Source organism: Nanorana parkeri, unplaced genomic scaffold, assembly GCF_000935625.1.
Source record: "Nanorana parkeri isolate BGI_ZX_2015 unplaced genomic scaffold, ASM93562v1 scaffold411, whole genome shotgun sequence".
Classification (NCBI taxonomy): Eukaryota; Metazoa; Chordata; class Amphibia; order Anura; family Dicroglossidae; genus Nanorana; species Nanorana parkeri.
In genome coordinates this window covers 863,073-890,027 of record NW_017306679.1, presented here as the reverse complement: position 1 = coordinate 890,027, position 26,955 = coordinate 863,073, and the positions used below count along the sequence as shown (strand labels likewise).

Sequence of the window (26,955 nt, the reverse complement as noted above, 5' to 3'; positions counted from 1 at the left end):
CAAATATATATATATATATATATTTGTAAAAAAAATATATATATAGATATAGATATCTATATATTTTTTTAATATATATATATTTCCCATATATACACGTATACAGTATATATATTTTTATAGCAGGTGCCTTCTGATTCAGGTTTGCCTTTTAAAAGCATAGCTCAGCAACTTAATGAACAATCTTCCATCAAGCCTTCGTAATGGTACAAACTGCAGTTCTTACATTCCAGGAAAAAATGACAACATGAAGAATTATTTCAAATGTTCCCTGGGAAGTACTTAAGAGGATCTTAATTCTTGTTGCCTCAGTCTTCTTGATATATGCCTCTTCGTGTCATGAATTACAGCAGAATTACAGCATGTACAAAGGGAATTGTAACACTGGGTTCAGATTATTCATGTTTGCTTTCCAACATGTTGAATATTGAGCCCTTTCCACTAAAACACTCAGTACACAGGTTATTTGCACATATGTAGTACCAGAGCAGTAAATTATTTTAATTAAACACTGTGTGGTCTCTGTCAACTTTGTAATTTGGCCCAGGGAATAAAATGGCTAATCAAAGATAACAAAACAATTAATTATGTCAGGAAAGGGTAAAAGACCATGTGCAAAAAGCTGTGTCAAAATACAAAGAGCCAGAAGTCAAGTAATTCAAAGGGTTTTTCTTGGTATTTTATGTCTAGGGAAAAGTAAAGGTAGTATCGGTGCCAAGAATCATGTTGAAGCTTGCCAAGTGCTTCTTTAGATGACTATTGCCAACAAGAGACTAAACAATGTGTTAAATCTGAATAAAACTGACAGTAGTTTAAATAATCATGTCAAGTAATCATTCTTTGCAGTATTTTCCACTCAATTTAGTTTCACATTGGAAGTGATTTCATCTGGTACATTAGCCCAGTTTATTGGAAATAAGCATAAAAGCTACCTGAAACATATGTTTTGTAAAGATACATTTAATTACAAAGTCTTGTATTTTGTACTGGTTTTGCTTCAGTCAGGAAAAAGAAGGATCATACGTATTTTTCATAATATTTAAGTTATACTCTATTCAAAATTATTAATTAAGCCTAGAAATGCAAACAGGATGTATGACCTTTCTGCCCTCACTTAGACAGAGCTGAAATGCACAAGATTATCTAATGCTTAAAATGTCCTTGTTCTTGAAGTGACATTAAAGTCAAAGATTTTTTTCCCTCCCCCAATGTTAAATAAAGCATTTACCTTAAATGATGTTTCTTAATCCAATCTTATACTTCTTTCCTGTCGTTTTTATCTGTCCTTCCAGCGCTGCTGCGGGTCTCCGATCCAGCGCTGACTCCTCTGTCCTTGCTGGCACTTCCTGTCCCACGGTGTCTGCATGCGGGTGCACACGTCCATATACTTACCTTGTGTCTCTCCTCGTCTCCTGGCCGAAAATGTGAACTGTGCATGTGCCCGCCCCAAGATGCTTTGTGGCTGCGCGAGAATTTTCACATTTTCGGACGGGAGCGCGCGGGGAAGACACAGGTAAGTTTAAACCGCTTTTAAAGCGTTTTTTTAAAAACACTTTTTGCATATATCTACTGCTTGCTAGCAGAAGATAAAAGCAAAAATACCGGAGGGTTTAACAACCCTATAAGTTTTGTAAATATCCAGACCAGGAGTTTTCAGTCCACGTACAATGTATTTTCCTTTATGTCTGTATTCCACACAACATAAAGTCAAGTGACCAGAAGTTGCAGTCCTTGCAGAATCAACTCAGCAAATTATAGATTAAAGTGACACTACACTTAAAAATTAAAATGTATTCAAGTACCTTAACTATTAAAAGAAAGTACCTTTTTTTGTGCATCACTCAGCTGAAGATGCTCAAATCATCTCTGAATAGGTGCTGACACTGTCCTTCCCTCTGGAGGGTGGCTACTTTTGTTCCCCATGGTCCCTGTGTATGTGTTGTAAAGTAGCCACTGCTCCTAGCTTGCTCCCTTGATGGACTACAATCACAAATTTGAAAACTAAATGTGAGATTGCAGTCCATCACGGAAGTGAGCTTGGAGCAGTGGCTAAGTTACAACACACACAGGGTCCATGGAGAACAAAGGTAGCCACCCTACAGAAGGAAAGGCAGTGTCAACATGAATTCAGAGACGATCTGAGGATCTACAGCTGAGTCATGGACAAATAGGCTACATTTTTGTTAATAGTTAAGGTACTTAAATGCATTTTTAAGGTGTAACTTCTGAGTTTAGTGTCACTATAAGCTGTGCAGATACATTTTAATTACTGGTTCATCAAGCCACTCCTCTTCTTTAGTCATGTAGTTGCTCTCTCACCATCACCATGTACAATGAAGAACCAGCAGTCCTGCATTGAATGTGAGGATGTCAAGGCCACATTTTGGGAATAACCACATTTTATGACTGGAGCAGGATTGGAGAAGACTGCCAGCCCTCGGAGGAATGGGGCATAAGGTAAGTATTTCTCTCTATTATATTTCCCTAGACTAAATAAGCATTAGACCATTGCTATGCAGGAGTGGGGGAAGGTGGACTTATTTTCTTTGGTGAGATTAGTAAGTGGAGATGCTATTGTAGCAGTTAGGCACAAACTCTTTGTTAGTATCCTACAATTCCTAGGCTTCTTCCAGGCCTATTCGGCATTTTTTGGATTGCCTGTTAACCTGACCTTACAAATTAAAGTCAAAACTGCCTGGACCTTCTGTAGGTAGGAGTCCCAGTCAAGACTGAAAATGGTAACATCCTCTAGATATGCTGAAGCCCATCCTTCTGTGGAATGAAAAATGAGGACCCAGATACTGGTATGGTCCATTTGGGATCACAAAAGATGTATTTTCCTTTGCCCTGTCTATTAAAAAAAAAGGTGCCAGTACCCCTTAGGAAGATCAAAAGTGGTAATGTACCCCGCTGCATCTGACCTTTCTATCATTTCATCCACCTGGGGCATGGGGTAAGCATTACATCTGGATATTGGAGAGTTAGGAAGTTGCTGAATCTTCAGCAAGGCCTTCTGCTGTTATCCTGCAATTTGAACCTGAACTTGTTCCTAAGATCTGCTTTTCCGTTCCTGACCCGGCCTTCCCTTGGACTTGTTTCTGCTTAGCCTTCCTGTTATTTAGCTCAGCTAGTTCCTGACAATGGCTTGTCTCTGCTGATTTCCAGCATGACCTCAGTTTGTTCTTGACCACAGCTTGTCTCTGCTGACTCCTGGCGTGACCTAGGCTTGTTTTTGACCACGTCTTGTCTCTGCTGGCTCTTGGTGTGACCTCAGCCTGCTTTTTGACCACAATTCCGCCTACAACCCTGTATTCTCAGTTACCCATCACCACCTGACCAGGCCATGCTTCCAGCTTGCTTTGTGCTCCAGTGTTCCTGTCAATGGCCTTCCAGGCTGCCTCTCCTCTGGGACCTTCCTGTGAGTGTTAATGAGCACCTCACAGTCAAGCCTTTCTCTAGAAATGGGCTTTCATGGACTAGACTACTGACACCCATACCAGCTGTGCTCTTTTACTTCCTGTGCTCCACTCCAGGGTGTGTCCGAAAAAAGGTGCAAAGAAAGCCCTATTGGCATCTTAGCCCCTAACAAAGGACATCATATTTACTTTGATATATGGCTCAGACACAATCTCATGATAAATTGTGTTAGTTTGGCAATGTAATTCTGAAAATACCTCTTGATTTTTCTTGAAGAATTCTCTCACCTCCTGAATCTGAGTAGCAGTCTCAGAGATCCTAACCTTAGCGGTGAGGGGGAGAGAAGCCGCCCCCAGGACAAGCTGTGTCGGCCGCACGGTGGCCCTTGTTGCCATGGCGCCCTGTGCGGCTGGCACACCCTTAAGGCCGGCCCTGCTTGGGTATACCTTTCACTAGAGATAGCTTAGGGGTGTTTTCTGCTGAGGGAGCCTCCTGATCCTTCAAGGTTTTTATTATGTTAACAGGGTATATTTGGAGGGGCATTCTCTCCAAATGTGGACCTATGGTTGAAGGCTTTATCCCACCCAAACCTCTACAAATCCTTCGGGCTCCAGGACCCAGAAAAAAGGTGAAAGACTGTGTCTATCTGTAGACTGTGGTTTTAGACTTACTGTGTTTGGATTATTTTTATCTAAGGTTTTTTTAGGTATAGATATTCATATTTAAAGGAACCTATTATCAGACATCAACAGACAGCTCTATCGCAGACTTTTATCCATACTGGCTTAGTACACAGTTCTCTTTAATGGGGGTTTGACTGCTCAATCCTGGTGGTGCACACCAATCATAACATAGCATAGCGTGTACAATTTATACAGGAGCCAATGAACCTTCCAGCATGCCTTTGGCATATGGAAGGAAACCTGGAGTACCCAAAGAAAACTCACACAAGCACAAGAACATGCAAACTCCCTGGAGGCTGTGACCTGACCCGGATTCAAACAGGGGACCTCCAGTACTAGGCAGACATGCTAACCACTATGCTGCCTTACACTTTACTATTAAATCTGGGAAAAACAATCAAAAACACAGTACATCTAAAAACACAGTCCACAGAGAGCGGTAGCCATACAATTGATCACAGACAGCAGTTGCAGTCATAAACAGCATATGTGTGTGTGTGTGTTTGTATAAATCATAGATTCTCTGCACACCAAATACAGATAGGTAATCATTCACTGTAATTTAAAACACATGCACCAGGAAGATTCACCAGAATATTTGAATATATGATAAATGTCACATTCACTACTTTATAACTACGCCACCATGAGTTTCTTTAATTGTATATACAGTCAGACTCCAATTGACAACAGTTTCAGCTAGCCTGTGACACGAAATAGTGCAACTAAAATAAGGGAGGGCAGAAATGATATTGCTACCATATTCACTGTTAGAATTTCATTTGACTTTTTTTGTCACTATAGTCAAATTTGATCGTCGATTTGACCCTATTAACGATTCTAAAATCGATCAAAGCTTTAGTAACATTTGCAAAAAAAAGCATACAACACTGATTTGTAACAAAAAATATGAAAGAGTTCAATAAAGAACAGTCCAATGTGCAGTCATAGACAGATGTTCTAATATACAGTATTTAAAAATCATATATATTTTTAGCAATAATTTTCTGTCTGGTTAACATCATTATCATGAATTCAGAGAGTTTATATTTCACTAGCAGTCACACTCCCTATTTAGGAATTTGCCTGTAAGGGGCTATTTGCAGTTTAGTCTTTAGTTTATAGAAAGTCGCATTGATAATGCAGCAACATTGGTCTTTTTACAATTTACTAGGCCTTTACCTTTGTTTTTTAGTTTGTTACAGGTATTTCTTTAACATTTAGCACAGGTTTATATCATATATAATTTCTAAAAGATTGCCACCTCTTCTAAGCTTAGATATGTTGTCCAAAACCATGAATAGCAAACACTGTTCGGGATGACATAAGTCCTGCACATGTGCATAGGAGTTACTTGAACCTGGTACAAAATTGTGCCAAGACTGTACACTAAGCTGCACATGCATAGCTTAGTCTACAATTACAGAAACAAATGCTTACAGGCAAGGTCATACAGAGTCTCCTCTTATATAAAAAAGCCTACCTATCAGCAGTAACCTGAATTTTGAATTAAGTTAATGAACTGTTAACTTAAACCCATTGGGAGAGTTGGTGCACAAAATGATGCAGTTAGTTTAACTGTGATAGTGTCTGAAGAAATACAAAACTGGGTGCCTTAATGAGAACATAATTTACAATCTCTTGTGGATGCAACAGTATATTCATGTTATATAATTATCTCACCCCCCCAAAACAATTAGTAATAAAAACTGGTGATATTTAATTTTAGAAGGCTCCTGCACTTGCTTTTGATGATGCATTAAGAGATGACACTCAAAATAATGCATAAGACTTACAAGTCTCACTGGTGCTGCTTCCTGACTGTACAACTAGACCCAGGTCTCTTTCATCCTCTGGGTGGCCGGTAATTGAGTCATTGGGGTTGATTTACTAACCTTATAAACACACCACGAACATGTATACACCTCTGTAGTGTGTTCCCTCCCAGCATGATCTATGGGTGGAATCTAAACACCTTTGTAGTGTGTACACACCCAGCAGGTGTGTTGTGCAAAGCCCTGCATGAATTTGCAAGGTGATCTTGTGTAAATTAGCTTTATGTTGTGTTGCTTGCGTTGATGAATGCAGGAATGTAAATGCATGAGCTAACCATTTTTGTCTAAACTGTGAAGCAGCATTATATATGCATCATGTGCATGATTTTTCCATATATGGCATTAGTGGAAATATGCTTTTAGAGACGTTTTGGTTGATAAATACGTTTTGCTGTGTAAAAATCACACGCACCTAGTGCGTGCGTGTGTTTAGGTTAGTAAATCACCCCCATTTTGTTTCAATTCAGTTATCCACCTGCCAGCAGTAAAATTTAAGCATGTAACTAGATAAAAGAGATTACATTTTCATCTGCCTTATTTTGCTGAAGTTTCATACTGAAGAAAGTTCAAAAGTAACTGATGGTCAGGTGGCATTTTCCATGGATCCATCAACTATAAAAGAGTGATGACTCTTTTATTGTACTTCAAAGACAGGGTCATACATCTGACAAAACTGTCTAATATCATTGACTGAAACATCAATATTTCTCTACCTCTGATGAGCCAATACACATGATTTAAAAATCCATTAGTATCAATAATACTTTAACAATACCATGTATCAACAATACCATGTTTGTAAATGTTCCACAAGCTAAAGAAACATTGTTATTAAGTGAATGGGTATTTGTATCTTACAAAGCAGTTAGGCCTGGTTCACACCTTGGCGTTTTACAGCGCGTTCCTACGCGCTGTAAAACGCTCAACATGTGAAAACCAATAATTGCCTATGGGCATTGTTCCCACCTGGGCATTTTACAGCACGTAGGAACGTGTTGAAAAACACCCTACTTCCAAAGAAGTACAGGAGCTTCTTTGGGGCATACAGCCGGATAGCCCACGTAAACGTGCGTTTGTCGCGCGTTTATTTTACCATAAATCGCGGTATATGCGCGCATTCCGTACGCCCAGGTGTGAACCCAGACTAAGTCTGTGTATTACTGTTGACTGCTAGATATACAACAAGCCCTTGCAGCCTCCTAATTTGCAGAGCTGAATTGAAGTTTAAGATAGCCATTTTAGTTTTATGTTTTATGAGCTAAATGTGTGCATTTAAACCCATAAATAAAATCTATCTCTGTCTTTTACCGCTACATGAATAAACTATACTAAAAATTGAATTGCAATTGTATTCTATTTTTATGATTTTCCCTTTAGTTTGCTTCTACAAAAACTCACTTGACCTTGGCTGGGCTGAAAAAAAAAAACCAGACATCAAAAACAACTTTGTGTTGGACCAACAACATTGTATGTGTTACAAGAGTTGCCTTTGCAAGGTGATGATGATCACTCCCTGACAGCTGTGATAATATCACAATAATTTATTGCCTTATAACAGTGCCCGCCATCTTGTATGCCTCCTTAGCTGCGCACTATGCCCTTGCTTTTACCTACCTTGGGTGCACTTTAAAACTAAAATCTGCAGCCAGAGTATATGCTTTTGTGTATGAAGTACTTGGGGCAACCTAGTACCAGTAGTCCTGCTTGCCTTTAGGGAAGGGGGACTGCTAAACAGTGCTTTTACACTGTTCATCTGGAAAATATTGTCAACTACACCTACTAGCTACATTTAACTCAGAGAAAAAGACACAAATTCCTAGGATTCCACTCATGTCACAAAGCTTCTCATAAGAGCACACATACTCTTAAAACTAGAACATGCTATAAACCGAATGCTAGGCACAAATCACAGTCTCAACATCTCAAATTCATACCCCACACTCGTCTCAAATTACTGTCAAAGCTGAAGTGCCTACCGCTGCTGTTAGCATTTGAAGGCACAGCTATCTCAATCTGTTGACTCAGCTTTTTGCCATAGTTTCTGCAGACATGCATGGAGGCATGGCCATCAGAAATTTTACAACATGAGCATGAGCTTGAGCCATCAGGGTGTACAACTTATCTGTCCAATGAAGAAACTCCTGTAACCTTCTACCCTTACAAATACTTAATATGGTAGGCTGACTATTGTACTACATCACAAGTTAGGGTTGCCACCTGTCCGGGATTCACCCGGACAGTGCGGTTTTTGAATGCTGTGTCCGGGTTTCATGGCAGCAGAAACCCGGACACAAGATGTCAGGCAGACAGGGGCAACCAAAATTAAGATAGGGGCTACTGGCCCCCACTAAAAATAGTCTCAACTGTGATATTTACATATGAATGGGTGGCGCTATTTATATATGAATAAGCCAGCACTCATTCTACAAAAAAAATTTCCGCACGTCGCTACAGTGTTCGGGTTTCGCTTGAAGAACAGGTGGCAACCCTATCACAAGTATGTACGCCCTCCACATATTGTCAGTAACAGCACAAAGTCACCAGTTCCATATCAGGCACCACAACCAATTCTACAATTCCTGGACCTGCCAACTAGGTAAAAGGTACTGAACGGTGTGAAACCAGGATACATAGCAACACTGATATTTGATTCATACAGATTCAGTTTTAGCCATCTGACATGGTGCTGGTGATTAAAGGCAAAGAAGAGAAAAAAAATTATAGAGGTTCAATCATGTTAACTGGTTACAATGTAGGATGAAGGCATGGGCAACAAAAGTCTCAATTCAGCATCAGTTGAGTCCAGTCAGGGACCTCATAGAGGTAGGTATGCTGACCCCTTAGTAATTACAATTTTTTCCGAATCTTTCCAAAAGCTGAACATCACTCTTTTGCTGAATGCTTATTTGTCCAGCTAATTTTTAAAGTGGACCTTTACCCCCTTTCATTAAAAATACCCATAACTGTGCAGCATTGCATGCTGATTTAAAATCATCTTACATTTATTAGGTAAATAGATTTGTTTTTATGTACTTACACATAGAGTTCATTTACTTCCTGGTCCAGTTCTGGCACAAATGATGTAATGTGCCAAAGAATTGCATCCAGGGAAGGTTACATCAGCAGAGCATGCAGGTAAATCTCCTCTGTAATCTCATGAGATCTCTGGGAAATGCATTTCCCTCCCCTGAGATGATGTGGATGGCCACATGTCCTAGTCACATGTGCCAGAGTTCCAGGAAGTAAAGAGAGAGCTAGTAACCTGCTCTTAGTTAACATGGCCACTGTCAAAAGACTGGGAAAGAAAAGAGAAATAAGGTATGCAAAGAATACAAAGCCTGCAATTATCTAGAAGTATCTGTTTGTAGATTATCATTACTAGACATTTCTAAAGGTGTGTTTCTTGTTATTTTAAAGATATGGGTAAAGTTCCTCTTTAAAGGAGAAGTATAGTAAAATATACTCTTCCCAATACTTAGGGGTCTATTCACGAAGCTGCCGAAGGATCTAGCTGTAGCTTCGGCCAATCCTTCAGCTAGCTTCGGCCCCAGGACCCCTTCGGTTCAGTAGAACCAAAGGGGTGCTGTACAGGCTATTCACTATAGCCCGTACAGCTCCCGAACGTGGCCGAGGGGCTCAGTCGAGGCCGACAGCCTGCTTCTAACAGCTGGGCGGAGCCAGCCGTGATCTTACGGCTGGCTTCGGCCACTTGCAGAGAGATCAGCGTCCCTGGTTACCAGCTAACCAGGGACACTGATCTCCAAACAGCTAACTCTCCCTAGCGCCCCGGGAGTCTCCTGCTCCCGGCCGCCAAGGAGAGAAACACTGCTGTTTCTTTTTTTTCTTTTTTCCTACACGGAGCAATGTCAGAATAGAAAAATGGAGCTAGCTGTCACTGCTAGCTCTGCACAATCGTTTTCTATTAACTTTTTTCTACTTTTTTCACTCTTTTTCTGTTCTGCTCGGTGCCTCTGAGGGACCGAGCAGAACAGCCGAGCCAAATGCCGCTCGGCGGCATTCGGCTATTCTCTCACTGCTGTTCGGGATCTTTCAGAATAGGCCGAACAGCAGTGAGTAGCCTGCCGGATGTTCGGCTCAGCCAATCCAGATGTTGGATCGGCTGAGTCGAACTCCTTCTGTACTTCGGGTTGGTCGAACATGCTGAGCATGTTCGGCCGACCCGAAGCCATGTGAAGCAAGCTGATGTACGGCTGATGCAAGCCGATGTACGGCTCAAATCAGCCGTACCAGCCTGAAGTGAATAGCCGAACAGTGTTCAGCTCACTTCACTTCAGGTCGGTCATTCACTCGGCTGCCTACGGCAGCTTAGTGAATAGACCCCTTAGTGCTGGCTCTGCCTCTCTAGAGACATAGCCATCTATGCCCATCCCCTCCACTGTCTGACCCTCCAATGAGCACTGGAAATGCAATGAGGAGAGATGGAATCTTTATGGGAGGGCAATGACTGATGGTCATCAGAGAGAAGTCACAAGCTGCACAATCAGTGGTTTGTGATGACTCAATTCTCGATATATAGAGCAGGCTTGTGACAGCTACGGTGGCTCTATATTCCGAGAATTGAGATACAGTATTGTAATTTAAAAAGTGTCATAGGCTAATCTTTACATCTGAAGGATGAATATCTTTGGGTTCCCTTCTAATTTTTTGTTCATAAAAGTACATAGTAAGGTGTATTTTATGCACTGGTGGTTGCTTCTTAAGAACAAATGACAGACATTTGGAGATGAGAAGAGATAGATAATAAAACGTTATATCGGGTGCAAGAAAAGAAAACCCTGTCTAATATATTCCATGGGCTTTGCTGTAACAAGTTGACATTTCATATCCCCACAGTAGCCTTACGTTTAACACATACATATCCACATCCTTGGATGGGAGTCAAAACAGGGGGCCTTATGTATGTTCCCTTGTGCAGTTATTTCTCCTGCAGATTACACTAAACTGCTGTATGTGCCAGTTATACATGGTATACAGCTCACTGCTGCCTTAAGACAGAAGCAGTTTATGCAGTTTATGCAGAGAAGACCGAAGCCAGACCCAAAAGGGCGTACCGAGTTAAACACCCCATTATACAACTGCACTTATGTAAACATTAGCTTTAAATCATGTTGAACTGCAGTGAAAAAAAATAAACAGAATATTGGTGCCTAATATCGGTTATCGGCCTCAAAGTTGGCCCATCATCTGTATCAGTTCTGAAAAATCTATTTCGGTTGACCCCCTACTCATGAGTTTCAGACTTTAGTTATAGAGCACACTGACCACAACTAGGGTTAGCCATCAAGCTGAATTAGGTAGGCACGATAGAGTGGAAAATTAGGTCATGTGTGAAACATACCCAAACTGTATATTAATTTAACTAGCCTGATGTAATTTGTAAAGTGTCCACCTTTCATCCCCCACCAGGTAAAGAACAAAAGGAAACAAGGCAAACGTACCACTTCTGCCGCTGCACAGGGGCCTTCTGCGTGTCTAGAGCCCACTCCATTTACAAATGTTAGGGAGTTTGGGCTAAATGTAAGGCCTCTCGCTTCCTCTGCCACCACAAATTTATTTTGCCCTGACTAATCTCCAGCATTATATCGGGCAAGGTGGTGGTTAAAAAAACCAACCCATTGCCTTCCTCCCTGGTCACCCCTTTGGAAGGAACATTTAGCAGTAATGATCTCTCCATTGTTCCATGGTGAGCTTGTTCTAGCAGCTGGCAAGGAAAGGTCTGGGGAAACAGCTGAAAGAGCGTGCAGTGTCAACTCTCTAATCAAAGCCACATGCTGAGAGAAATAAAGGAGCAGTGACAGTGCCATTGCAAAAGAAGCTGCGGGACCCACTCATTCTGTTCTGTCTGGGGAGTGTAATACCAGAAAGAAGTCAGAGATCAGTAAGCATAGCACTAGTCACTATTTCAAGTACATGTGGGCCCAATCATTAAAATATCATAAAAGCCTGAACATGTTAAAATAAATTAAAGTTAATTACCACTATTTTTAAATCTGCCAGTTTCATTAAAATAATACCTTGTGATCCTGACATGGTTATTTTTCAGGCAGTTCCAGATAGAGCCTTTCTCTGCCTCCCAATTGTGATTCTGTATTGACATTCTGTCATGACACTTTGCCTGACACCTGCTTGGGGAATGTCAATAACGATGAGATTCTAAACCTTAAGGTGTGAAGGCAACATATCTTTTATTAGTTTGATATGGCACCATCCCCCAGTTGTTCCAGCACTGAACTAAAAAGAGGTACATTGGTATGTTGTGTGTGAAGGAAATATAACCACACTGTATTGTCACCCTGTCACACAGGTTTCTAAAGAGGACTACAAGAGGCCATTTCAACACACCATTAAAGTATATCTAAACCCAGGAACAAAAATGTAATAGATTGCTGCCCATCAGTGCTTAGGTGAGGCGCCTGCATTGTGTTCTCTATTACAGCTTACACGTCCACCTTTAGGGTGGCTATGCTCACTTACTCTGGAGGAAACCATGGTTGTCACCCAGGCTGGATAACATTGTTTGTGCCTTTATTTCAGCTCAGAGGAAGTGACAATGACACTACATTTCTAAGCAGCAATATACAGTATTTTATTAAACAAAATTTCAGCTTTTCTTTGTTATACACAGTGCTTTAGTAGAACAATATAAGGGTTTACATATATTTTAAACCTGAAAATTCAGATTGTACTGTCTACTTGTCAAACATTACAAGTTCCAGCAGACTTGTCACTCCATAGCAGCGGGACTGACTATACTGATGAGACGGCTGCTAGTAAAAATCCAATCCTTAGTAGATAAACTATCTATGAGTTCCAGGGAAAGTGCTTGGTTTGCCCCTGGAAAATTTAACTTTTTTATTTTTTAACACCAACCAGCACATTAGATGAACTCCTTTTTTTTAACATTCTTTTGACTTTTATAGAAAATATTTATTGGTTGGCAGCTTTTAATATATGACATGTTCAGTTTAATGAGTGTGTCATAACAGCATGTATAAAATTTCTCAGCAATGTTCTGAGATAATTTTGTGCAGGGTGAGTTCATTTACACCAGCTCAGCAACAGTGACCTAGGAAATGACTTTACAGAGCTGGCAAACCACAAAATGTTCCTTATGTTTTGTTTTTAATGTTACCCCAGCACTGCTTTTATTATTTTATGTATTCGTTTATTTCTAGAGTTCAAAAAGCTTTGAACATTTTGATGAATAACAAAACTAGAACTGCTTCGCTGAAGTCCTCTTCAGCCTCCAGACTGCAATGCACCTCAAAAAGGAATTGTGTGATCCCCAACATATGTTAGGTCATTTAGTGAATGTAATACATCTGATTGGAAATTTCTTTAAGCCAATGCCAACTGAACATTTTACAGATACAATAGTATGTATTCGTGTTTGTGTCTGTTGTAACAGGTTTGTAAATGTAGCAAATTAATGAATGGGAGCAGGCAAAGGGACTCTTCACTTTTAGCGGCCATCACTGAAAGGAAAGGAGGGTTTATGCGTGAGGTACAAATGGCAGAAAGTATTTAAAGTAAAGTGAACTAGAGTCAACATTGCTGTTTCTCCAACAAGAAAAGAATCAGTGCAGAAGGGACAAAAGAGATGGGGACAATGTACGGATGAGTGAGGCTGTGCAATGGAACTGATATTTACCAATGTAGTTACCTGTGTTAAAGTCAAGGACTGAGGGGATGTAGAGGGTAGGGTTCAGCAAGCGTTGTATGAGTTGTCCCACACTGAATTATGTCTGCCAGTGACATTGGGGGGGGGGGGGGGGGGGGCGGCCCCTTTTTCGGGACGCAGAAGCGATCTGGTGTGCGATTGGTGGGGGGGGGGGGGGGTCGTGCAGTAGGATCCTGGCTTAGGACACATCAAAATGATCATAAATGGCCCCTACATCACTCACAAACAACAAAATGATATGTGCCTAGAATGAGCTCCGTATACTTTCCAGTTTTTGTATGATACAGGTATCGCGTGGTCCCGGGATCACCCAAATCTGCATCAGCCCTGAACCTATCTAAAAAGGTAAGTTGTTCTAGTCAGATCTCAGCTAGTAGTTATCAGATATGGTCACTATAATGGCATAGTTATGTGGTAGATTTTTTTGCTTTTATATCACATTCAAGAATAATGATTTATGCTGAACTTCATTAAGGGTAACACGTATGGCCCATTTATACCACTGCAGTAGTTTATCACAATGCAAAATTATAAATGGATGGGTGTGCAGCGCTCGGGGTCACCAATGGGTGAACTATCAAATGCGTAATTAGGTGTTACCAAAAGAACGTGTAATAAAAAAAAATAGAATATCAAAAAAATACAATGGTGGTAACAATCGTTATTAACAGTGAAATAATAAATAAATACCAAATTTCACTTCGTGCAAAAGTGCAATAAATTATGTCTTATTATGAAATTCCTTGTTGCAATCAAACCGTGCATCAAATACAAAGGTTATCAATAAAAGTGATAAACATCAAATCAGCTCAAGGTCATCTATAAAAGTGATGAATCACCAAGTGAGTCCAAACTGTTATAAAGTCCAAAATATATGATATATTGATGATAAAAAAAGCTTCAAACAAGAGCTTAATCTTTCTCCCACAACATGTGTCCACGACAAAACTCCCCTCTGGGATGCACACTCACCAGACCCTCAGTGTTTGTAGGCAAAAGAAATGAGAAGCCGATAAGTAGTCCCAGCAGCCGTCTCATCAGCGTCACATGGATTGGTATTAAGCAAAAATAAAATAAAAACTCCTCATAGTGTAGTCGACATAAACATTTATTTGAAAAAAATTAATCACTTACAGTTAAAAACGAATAGCCCGGCCGCTCACAGGCAGCGTGTGGATATCCTGTACTTCCTGGTTGTTCGTGGTATTCAGAAGTGTTGCCCCTCCCGACGCGTTTCGTCATCAAAAGACGTCCTCAGGGGGACCTGCGATCCGCCTGAGGACGTCTTTTGATGACGAAGCGTGTCGGGGCGGAATTAAAATGATCTTATTACAACTCCTTTGTCCTTTCTCCAGTTTGCAAGTACATTTAATACCACAACAGACTACTACACTGAATGATGAATGATTTCATGTTCCTGGTTCCTGGTTGCGTGTGATATAGAGAAGTATAGCCCCGCCCTCTAATTTTGGACTCACATCCCATTAACGATTATTTGTATTCACTTTGCTACTTTTTGCATTATTGGTATTTTAGATCTGAGATTTTATTTTATGTATTCGTGCACAATTTGAAACTTTTATTCACTGGTTATTATCGATTATTAATACTTATTAAGCTTAATACACCAACACTGAGTTTATTCACTCACTGGTGATCCTGAGCGCTGCACATTCAGTTACATACATACTATCTGACCCTAGTGTCCTAGTACAGCAGCTCTAAGATAGAGGGATTCATTTATTTATTTATTTAATTAAGGCATCCACATCTATTTAGCGCGGATTATACATATTTCATCCAGTGAGAACTGCATGTCAAAACATTAGTTAATGCAGAGGTTTGCAGCTAAAATTATATTTAAATTTAAAACTTGTGTAAAATATGTTTTTGATTTTGCCCCTCTCAGCTCCAGTTTTTCCTTTTGTGTATATAAATTGATGGAAGTGTGATATTGGAAGTTAGACCTGCGATCCCCCTGAAGACGTCTGTGTATGACGAAACGCGTCGGGGCGGGGCTATACTTCTCGATATCACACGCAACCAGGAAGTACAGAGGTTTTACTCACAGACTTGTGAGCGGCCGTTTTTAACGATTTTAAATGTAAGTGGCTATTTGTTGTGTTTAATAAAGCATGTTATCGACTACACCATGAGGAGTTCTTGTCCCTTTTATATCTTTGTGACTAAATATTGATCCATACGGTGAGGACGAGACGTCTGGAGGATCACTAATTATCATCCCCTTCTGCCTGTGAATATACTGGTCTGGTGAGTGCGCACACCAGAGGGGATTTAGACGTGGACACTGCGGTGTGGGATTTCTATTGCTAATACGTTGCAGACACTGAAAGTTTAAAGTATTTTGGATTCACAAATCATCTATTTTTGACTCACTTCCAATCAACGAATTATTTATTTATATATTTGTACAGTTTTTGATTCACAAATCATCTATTTTTGGACTCACATCTTATTCACTTTGCTACTTATCACTTTTTGTATTATTGGTATTTTATCTGAAATTTTATTTCATGTATTCGTGCACAATTTGAAACTTTTTGACCCACTTTCAATCAACGAATTATTTATTTATAGATTTATACAGTTTTTGATTCACTAATTATCTAATTTTGGACTCACATCCCATTAACGATTATTTGTATTCACTTTGCTACTTTTTGCATTATTGGTATTTTAGATCTGAGATTTTATTTTATGTATTCGTGCACAATTTGAAATTTTTATTCACTGGTTATTATCGATTATTAATACTTATTAAGCTTAATACACCAACACTGAGTTTATTCACTCACTGGTGATCCTGAGCGCTGCACATTCAGTTACATACATACTATCTGACCCTAGTGTCCTAGTACAGCAGCTCTAAGATAGAGGGATTCATTTATTTATTTATTTAATTAAGGCATCCACATCTATTTAGCGCGGATTATACATATTTCATCCAGTGAGAACTGCATGTCAAAACATTAGTTAATGCAGAGGTTTGCAGCTAAAATTATATTTAAATTTAAAACTTGTGTAAAATATGTTTTTGATTTTGCCCCTCTCAGCTCCAGTTTTTCCTTATTAATCCTTAATGTGATAGGTGACCTTATTGACCCATAGGGAAGCAGGAAAGGTATAGCAAAGGGAAATTTTTACAAGATGGATCCAGATTTACATACTACCAAACACAATGACTAAAATGCAAAAACTTAAGCAATATACTGTATGTATATTAAAAATCATGACACACTCAACAGTTTATATTAAATATTAGGTTTTCAGTTCAAGGTTTCAAATTCACAATAGGATTGAAACTATAGTTAAAGGTAAACGTTTTCTAAATAATTCATACATAAATAGAGAATAACATGACACACAAAATTGAGTTCCAACTCTATCATGCATCAGCATTACAATGGTGTGGCAACTACGAACTAAGTTGTATGTGACCAAATGCTGCCAGTAGTTAAAGTAGCATCACAACATACACAATATTGCAATACAGCTGTCCTGTAATCAATAGATGTATTATAGTGAAATAAAGATTTCATAAGCCATGTAAAACCCACAGGGAAATCTCATTTCAAGATCTTGGCTTTGGCCACTTATTGCTACATTAAGCTTTCTCCCCTAAATTAATGCTAAACGAATCAAGTTTCCACTGATTCGGACCCACTAAAAGAAAATATAAAAGCTAGCAGGAGCTATGTGACCACATTATTCAACTTCAGGGGAGATTGCAGTAGAACAATCTCTATCCTAGAGTCTCTGAATGGGGCAGACTGAACATGTAGGTGCCTTGGTGGGATATGGAAGTGAATTCAAGCAGAGCCCCCCACACACACGCAGTGCATGGGTTAAATACTTGCTACATCTTAGGTAGAGGAATAGGCTGTAATACTTACCTTATTTCCCACTCCATCAGGCTTCCACTACCCAGAAGCCTCTTCTCTTCAGCACTTCACCCCCAACCTGGAGCATCGGAGAGAAGAGGAAAGTACTGGAACCTGCCAGATCTATTAATAAGCTAGGTATTACAGATTTTTCTGCTACCCCTAGCAGTTAACCCTTGCACTGCTGGGGAGCTCCGGTGCAAAGGTATTTTTTGCAAAAAGCCTGAAGTTTAGTTTAAAGCAAGACTGAGCTCGGGGTCAACCAAGGGTGATATCCAGCCAGGTGTAGATTGTGGTAGAGAGTGAGACAGTTAGTGCAGTTGGTTGCCATTGACAGGGTAACCAGAAACAAACACCCAGACTAGATCAAGGGAAACGAAGCAGGTTTTGGGCCAAGTGGTATGTTAGCAAAGTCAGGACAAAAGAAGACACAAGCTTAAGTCAGTTTGAAGCACAAGAGTTGCACACACGCACTAAAAACTCTATATTAGGCAGCTTGAATATGGTACAATTTTAAAGGTATATGGACCAATCAGAATGGATGCTAATGCAGGCTGACATGCAGACTCTTTGACACCCCTCAGGTGGACAGGACACTAAATCTGTAAGTTAAAGTGACATTAAACCCTCAGATTTTTTAACATAAAACAATACTGTAATGTGTGCCTTACTGTAATCCATGGTTGTTTCCCTTCTCTTTGCTGCTCTTCCTTTTAAATCTGTTCTCATGCTGGGCAGAACTTCTGTTTTGCAGCAGACTGCCTTGTCTCAGAAATGGATACTCGGTGTCTGTGTATATGTTTGTATAGGCTTGTAACCTGAGCCAGCACTACAGGAAGAGGCCCTGAGCTGAAAAGGGAATTTCTCCCCAAGCATGAGAAGACATGATGATTTAAAAGGAAGAGCAGCAAATAGAAGGGAAACAACCATGGATTACAGTAAGGCACACATTACAGAATTGGTTTATGTTAAAAAATCTGAGGGTTTAATGTCACTTTAAATGCTGATTGAGGCATGTGGGCTCTGGAGTCTGCACTGTGGGAAGACCCATCGGAGGGAACCAACAGGCATTGTGCACTAGAGTGATTAGGTGCAGAGGGAGCTGAGATTGAAGGGTCCACAGAATGAGTCAATGAAAACCGGGCACACCTTGGATAAACACCAACTGGCCTGCTATATTAGTGACCCATGTTCTTAGTTTAGACTCTAAAAATAATATTATACTGTATGTCTTGCATGGACAGTCATTTTTAATAATTGTAGCATGCCCTAGATATATAGTATACAACCTAAATAGCATTTTTATGTTCCCATGTAAACAAGTAGTATATGGAAAGTAAATCAGTGAATTTTTAGAAAATGTTTAGGCTTAGCAATTCAGTGAACTCTACACTGGCATATGTTTATAAAGCAGTGACTCTGACATTCACCAAGCATTCACTGTAGGTAAATATTCCTGGGGCATGCGTTTTCAATGATAGTGATTTATATACCACTGGTGAATATCTGGTGAAAGCCACATTTACTGCTTTTAAATATGCCCCTTTCCCTTGCATTGTACACAAATGCAAAGGTAAAATCTAATCATGAGTTACATTTTCTAGGTAATGAGCAATTTCCAGGCTGTTAAGTGTATTCCTAAAAAAACATCAGATTCACATTTTGCAGTTGAGATAACTGTAAGAACATGACTGTGGGTAGTTTCCACTCAGCAAAAATAATCTAATATGCTGGCCTTTTCCTAGAAGCAGCAAGATTTTGAGACCCAACAGTAGTAGCTGAGGCAGTGCAATAAAATTACGAGCATTTCAAAACACTAGTACAACTAGTACATAGTACGACTTGACATTGTAGGTATAATGATGAGAAGTTAACACAGCATCACATTTATAATACACTTATTTACATTATATGAGCTTAATGAAGTGTGTTATAACTGTAATGGTAAAATCAAAAAGATTTTGTCATGTAGATAGAAAACGAGGACATTTTGGTGTTACTAAACAGCAGTTTATACTTTCAGGTAATAGTGACAAACCCATTTTGAGGGAGTTAGGATCTTTAGCTGCTCCAAAGCCTCTGGTGATTTTTTTTTTTTCTGGAGCCAAGAATGTTGGACAACTTGTGGGAAGAATGGCTATCATATGGCCTCACCCATACCTGAATGGGTTCACTTTTTGACTGTCAGTGGAAAACACACTGAAGATTAATAGGCTGATTTATGCTTGGGAATGGATATGTGCTCTCCATTATACACTACTACTGTAGGTTATGCCTACCACATGTGGAGCTCATGGGTTTATCTCTGCTTCATTCATAAATGGAGGAGAGCTGGTCATTTGACTTTGGTAGGTTCTGTAACCGCTCTTCTCCCGACTTTTTTTTTTTTCTGCTGTCATTCATTTTTATTGAGCACCTGAAGTTAGCCTTGCACATTTGTAATGCACACCACTGTGCTTTATAAATGAGTGATAGTTTTTTAACGTGGCCATACTGCTGCTCTTAATTGGACCCCTATGTATTTAGTTCCTAGTCTCTGATTACTTCCTTATATTCATTATACTTCTGCCCTTTCACATCTCTGTGAACTATTGCCTGCTCCCTTATGTTTATAAATTCTGTACAGATCTATAAATTTGAAGTTATTGCCTAGATTATGAGCTGTTTTAAAATGGTATAGCCACCCGAGTCTCTCTTATGTCTGGCAGGTTACTAGCACAGAGAAAATTTGCAGTCCCAGCATCTATAAATCACTGAGCTGTGTAAACAAACCACTGAGATAAAACGTGAGGACAAAGGGTATAGGTAAATCACTTACATATTATTATATTGTGTTTCATGAGCTTCATGGATGTGAAGCTTTCACGGAAGAAGACCATGGCTAGAAATGGAGCAGATTAATCCAAAGCTACACCACTGAACTGAAATGTTACCTTATGAACATTGCGAGTCTGGAAATATTGCAAATATTTTTGCAATATTTTTTATTGCGATATACAGACCACTGTTTGAAATCTTTATGAAACTGAAAGTACAGCAACCACACTTATAACACTGTACACATTGTCATTATTTTGTAAGGCATATTCAAGATGGGGAGCAAATTCCTGAAGCAACAGAAATTTTGTAACTTGATATAACAAGCAGGGTCAACAAGTGGAATATGTCCCTTTACTCTTCTATGTAGAAAAGCGAAGGAGAAGAAGCACCACTAGTATGTGTCCTTCCGGATGGGCAGATATCTGCCTGCCAGTGGTTGATTGGGAGACACTGGCCGATCCCTGGTCTCCTTTACAGGGTTTTTTTTCTCTTTTCTTTTATTTAATTGGAATGACAGAACCAGAAAAAAACTTTGCTTTTTTTATGCAGGTGCCTAGATAAATACATGCATTTAAACTATGGTATGCCAATAGAATGATTTAGTTGCACCAATTAAAGATCAGTAAATGCTTACCTATTCTCACACCAGCTAACATAAGCATATAATGGCTTAAACAGATGATGAAACTGAAGAGGACAAAAACCAAATTTGAAATACTGTATAACTAGGGGAAATGTGGTTAAAGAGCCAATACCACCACCTAGAACACAACTGTTGTATAACTTAAACTATTTGTAGCAGGAACCTGAGTAGTGAAATACATTTAATAATATCAGGTTATACTTAAGAAAGTTGAATACGTATTGTGAGATTTGGGTAACTATCGCTGGAAAGAATCATAGTATATTAGAATTTACCAGTTCCTTTCCTTTAATCTAGGACATGCATATAAAATGATTATATAGCAGTGATTATTTAGTATGTCACCAAAACATGTGCAAGAAAATTACATTGAGAAGAAATAAAGTTATATTACCGATACCATAACCATTACTTTCACCTGCACTGCCTTTACTATTGCTACATATACTGCTAGCAATGGTACTTCCAATACTATAATCTGTGCACATGGACAAAATGAATGGATTCACTAAAGGATTGCAGAATGTTTATTGAATATTCACTTAGTTTTATGGATTAGGAAAAGCTTAGTTTGTTTCAGTCATTCCGGCGTGCAAGAAAAAAATCCTGGTTTTAATTTCCCTTTCACATGTGTGGGTTTTCAAAGTAGACATAGCTTCACCATATTTGAAAAACTAGGGGAACTTTTACTTTGCAAAGGGAAAATTATTTACTTTAGTAAATCAACCCCAGTGCAGGAAGAGTCAGTTTAATTTTTTTTTTTGTTCACCAAGCTTTCAAGAAAAAAATCATATACAAAACCAGATGTAAGAAAGTATAGCCATGGTACCACTGCACACTTTCTGGCGATTACATGCTGTCTATTGCTCGGTCACTAGTTTTTGAGTTTGCCTTTAAGTCACAGAATAACAAAATGTAGCTCCTAGGGGAGCTCATATGAGCTTCATATGGTTTTTAGAATCCACATAAATTACATTCCTTGGTGTCAGATAAAATCGAGAATAAAATAAATACCGTAAACTTACTGAAAAAGAAGCCTCTGTCTCCACAAACAAACTGCAGAGCATCCACTAACTCAGCACCACAGAGGGTTTCTTGGCCAGCAGCTGCTGATTGGGTTAGAGTGAGTAGACATAAGCCCAAGTAAAAGAGATGCATGTAGGTCATTGTGTGCATCCTAACCTGTCAAAGAAGCACAAACAATTAATATTAATCTTGCATAGACTGTAAACTAAAAAAAAAAAACAGGACATGCGCATGGATCTTGGCACACATAATGCTGTTTAATATAATTAATGTTTGACTGATCTGCCCTTCTAACATCTGAGTGGTGTCTCCTTGGGCTCTTACAAAATTTCGAAATCACCAATGGTGTCTGACAGACCAGAATTTATGTAGCTCATAATGTATGATGCCACACAGTTGGATATGTCAAAGTATTTGGCACCCACCTTTATCTGATAACCTGTTACCTTTCTGTGCTAGGTGTATGAATGCTGGCTCTGATTACCTGAATATGAATGATCATCTAAAATGCAAATCTTCTATACAAAGTATGTTACCATTATTACAATTAGTCTTCCATTAGCTAACCATACATAAACCAATTAGTGCATGTTTCGCTATATCATGCTAAGTATCAATCTGTTTATGGTGGCCTCCACTCTGCACACAATGGAGAACAACAAGTATACTACAGTTATATGGGACAGAATAACCCCACAGCTTGATCTCTTAGGCCTGGTTCACACCTGTACGTTTTGTAGCGCGTTCAACGCTCTACAAACGCTCTACAAAACGCTCAAACATGAAAATCCCATTGTTTTCTATGGGTATGGTTCACACCTTGCAGTATTTCAGCCCGTCTGAACGCGCTACAAAACGGCCTACGCCTAAAAGGGACATGAGCTTCTTTGCGGCGTTTTTGTCTTGCGTTTCCATTGGGATACAGCCAAGTAGCCCTCGTAAACGCACGCTTGTCGCATGGTTTTTTACAGTGAATCGCGGTAAAAACGCGCGTCCAGAAACGCGCGACAAACGCGCATATTCAATACGCCTAGGTGTGAACAGAGCCAGTACTATCATGTGTGGCATTAACATTTGCATTTCCTGGCTTTTTGAATAGCTTAAGAATAAAACATCCCTTATATGCCCAAGCCTGCAATATTTTAGAGTGTGGTACTAAACACAAATGTTTAACTTTCAATATAAATCTGGTGTCATGAGGTTATCTTTTGTGCAGCTCATTAGTTTTTAATTATCTATTCTGAAATTGGTTGTGCTAGATGATAAAATTTAAGTGACTTCTAGAAAATGATGGAGAGATTTATAATTGTCTTATGTCAATATCTGCTTTACAGCTAAGGTCACAAGTGTTAAAATATTTAAACCAACTGCCTTTTATTGCATGCTTAATGAATAATGCTTTAAAGAATGTCCATCCTGAATTTCTGTGCGCCTCTTGATGCGTAAAGCGCAGCATGAATACCCAACCATGAAACGTGTAAAACTCATCAACCTTTTTTTGTTTTCATATGGCCATAGTTTTTTTATCTTCACCACTGAGAGGCTGGTTTCCCTACATTTGCTAACTTGGTTAAAACTGAACTTCAGACAGATTTAAAAGATACACATTCCCATATTCATGAATACATTAGTAAGTTTTTTTTAAAAATGTAAGCAGTGTAGGTACCTGAATTTGACTTGGTATCAGTCTCTTGCAGTTCCTGTACAGAAGAGCTTAGAAAAGTAGAGAGAGAAGCATCATAAAGAGCCAATAGGTTTAATGTGTTGAGAAGAAGCATGCTGATAGGAGAGAGCAGAGTGACAGCGTTTAGCTTATCAGACTGCTGCTTCTCCCTTACTGCCCAGAAACAAGCAGACGGAGGGACAAGACCTGTAAGCCTTGCCTAAATGCAGTACAGCAAAAAAATCCGGTCTCCTGCCTTGTGTGACAGATATGTACTATGTAGTAGATCTGTGTAAGTCTTAGGACTAGATTGACAATAATACAAATCCTTTGACAAGGGAAACAGCTCTCTTATATGTCCACGTTAAGGACACAACCGCAATCTGAATAAATCTTCCCCATATTCAAAGGTTCATTTACAATCACCATAACACATTGTGATTTGTGATTGTGATTGTGATACAATGTGTTATGGTGAAACCACTTACGCGTTTCACCATCACAGCTTAGTCATAGAGGCTCTCTAATATGTATTAAATCTGTGTTTACCTGGAGTTTATCTTTACTTTGCAAAATTAAAGCTGCAAATTACTTTGTGGAGTCAGCTTCCTGTGTTACATATAACTGTATCCTATTCTGTTTCAGTCTGGTCCAGGTGCATAACAAGTACAGATGTAGTCTAAAGTATCCATGCACTGCCAAATATTTAATCAATAAGTTGATTATTTAAATTAATTTCACCCATTGTACCACTTCAGCTGCTTTATAACAATGCATAATAAATAAGATTGGAAAATATAATCCCTAAAATGGTGATTTGCAGATCTTCTGATGGCCAATCACATGATCAACGCTGCGGTATTGGTCATATGGTTTACACCAAATGGCCTTTGCAGAGTTGGCCAATCTATGATTCCATTTAGCAGTTACCAAGTCACTAATGGCTAGACATCAGTAATGCTTTCAGTAGCTGACGGGGGTACCTTTATTTAATTACTATATATTGTTATAGTGCAGCAGAATTGGTTAGATAAACTTATACTATAGATTAGCTTTGAAGTGAACTTGTGGTTTGACTTCACAGGGAAAAGCAACAAACTCACTTTAACTTAGACCTCCCTAGCAGCATATACTTACCTTCCCTTCACTCTTTTTCTGCCACAAGTCTACGGACTACACATGGAGCAGTGCTGATTCGCCCATCACTGTCACATGGAGTGAGTTACATGAATGGGCAAAGGACAGGTTCACTTTTAATAATTCTAGAATCTGCAAGGGTATTAATTAAAGACTACATACAAGAAAACGAACAATTCTGGGAAAAAGAGTTATAGCAACAAACAAAAACCAAAAAGAAATCTTGGTAGTTTTACATCTAAGTTGAGAGAGTTTAAAAAATGCTGAGGATGCTGACCACAGCCTTTGTAGAGCTTAAACAACATACACTGAACAGTGTATTGCAAGTTCTGGTTAAAAAAGGGTCACAGAAGGGCCTGACTGCTTGCAATCAAGCAAATAGAATGTCTTGTTTTGCCAGAAAAAGCATAGGGGAGAAAGCTAAATACCCCTTTATGACCTGGATATCTTGTTTAATAAAACAAATGTTGTTGTACTACTTTATAGTAATTTAAAGTTTGTAGGCTTTGCTAGAGCAGTACTAATATTTGTAATTTAGTACATGTCGCATACACTTCTGGTCAAAAGTTTTAGAATATTCCCATTTTTCCAGTTTTTATTGAAATGTAAGCAGTTGAAGTCCAGTGAATAACCTGAAATGGTACAAATGTAAGCAGTAAACTGCCAGAGGTAAAAAAAGAAGCTTAGGTTAAGAAAAAGTGGAAAACATTGTACATTTCAGAGTTATACAATAATGCCTTTTTCAGGGAACTCACAGCTGTTCTGCAGCAATGTAAGTAAATTATGCCCTCAACGTTTATGCTAACAATTCCTACAGGTGCCCCAACTTTTGTTGATTACTCACAAGCCCTCTGTTTGTATAAAAGCAGTGTTGGAACAGACTGTTACTACACCCTCTTAAGCAATATTTGGACAGTGTTGTACTGCAGGAAGTAGCATATTGCTCTCAAAATGATGAGAAAAAGGCAATTAACAAAGGAAGACAAACAGACCATTATAACCCTGTGTAGATCTTTCCTTTAGAGAAATGCCAAAGAAAGCCAAAGTGTCAGTAAGTACAGTTTCCTTGAAAAGTGGAAGAAACTCTGACAGGAAGGGACCTGGCAGACCCAAAACCACAAGAGAATCAGAAGACAAGTTTCTGAGAGTCAGCAGCTTGGGTGGCAGGCAGCTCAGAGGACAACAGCTTCAAACACAGCTTAACACTGATTGAAGTAAGCAAGTCACAGTTTCAACTGTGAAGAGAAGACTTCGAGCTGCAGGTTTGACAGATCGAGTGGCAGAAGAAAGCCATTACTAAGATGGTAAAATAAGAAAAAGAGGTTTGCCTGAGCCACAAAGTATCACCAGTGGACTACTTAAAACTGGAAGAAGGTTATGGATCAATGACCCCAAATTTGAGATCTTTGGTTCATCACTCAGGGTTTTTGTATGCTGTCAAGTAGGGAAAAGGATAATTCCTTGGTGTGTGATACCAACTGTCAAACATGGAGAAGGAAGCGTAATGTCTGGGGCTCTTTTTCTGCATCCAAGTTGGCGACTTTTACAGAGTGAGTGGCACCCTGAACCAAAGCTATTACCACAGCATTTTGCAGCCACATGCAATACCCTCTGGTGTACACCTGGTTGATCTACCTTAGAAGAAAAGAACAACACGGTAGGCTTCAAATCGTGGAATGGCCATCACAGTCTCCAGACCCCACCACATCGAACTGGTTTGGGGCGAACTGGAAAGAAGGGTGAAAGCAAAGCAACCTTCAAGTGCAACAAATTTGTGGGAACTTCTGCAACAGTTTTGGGGAGAATTTTCCGAACAATATTTTATTTCTGTTGTAGAAAGAATATCAAAAGTGGTTTCGGCTGCTATATGTGCACAAGGTGGCAGCTTTGATTAGTCAAAACTTGAATAACATTTTGTTAAAGAAAATGTTTCCATGATTTCTTTTGGATGTCCAATTGTTCATTTGTTCTATGCTTTATTTTCAGAATACATTGAAACATTAAACTGCATAAATTTCAATACAAACTGGAAAAATTGAGGTGTTCTAAAACTTTTGACCGCTAGTCTATACTGTATAGTATGAGTGCACAAAGAAATAAATTATGTGTTACTCTATAACTGTCATT

At 39.2% G+C, this 26,955-nt stretch overlaps 1 protein-coding gene across 1 annotated transcript in view; it reads right to left on the bottom strand.

The window, feature by feature from the left end:
• Window positions 1-26,955, bottom strand: part of IGF1 (insulin like growth factor 1) — an 86,369-nt gene that overhangs the window by 57,409 nt on the left and 2,005 nt on the right. The window contains exon 2 of the mRNA XM_018559675.1: window positions 22,028-22,184. Coding sequence (XP_018415177.1) covers window positions 22,028-22,184 — 157 coding nt within the window. The remainder of the gene's footprint in view (window positions 1-22,027; window positions 22,185-26,955) is intronic.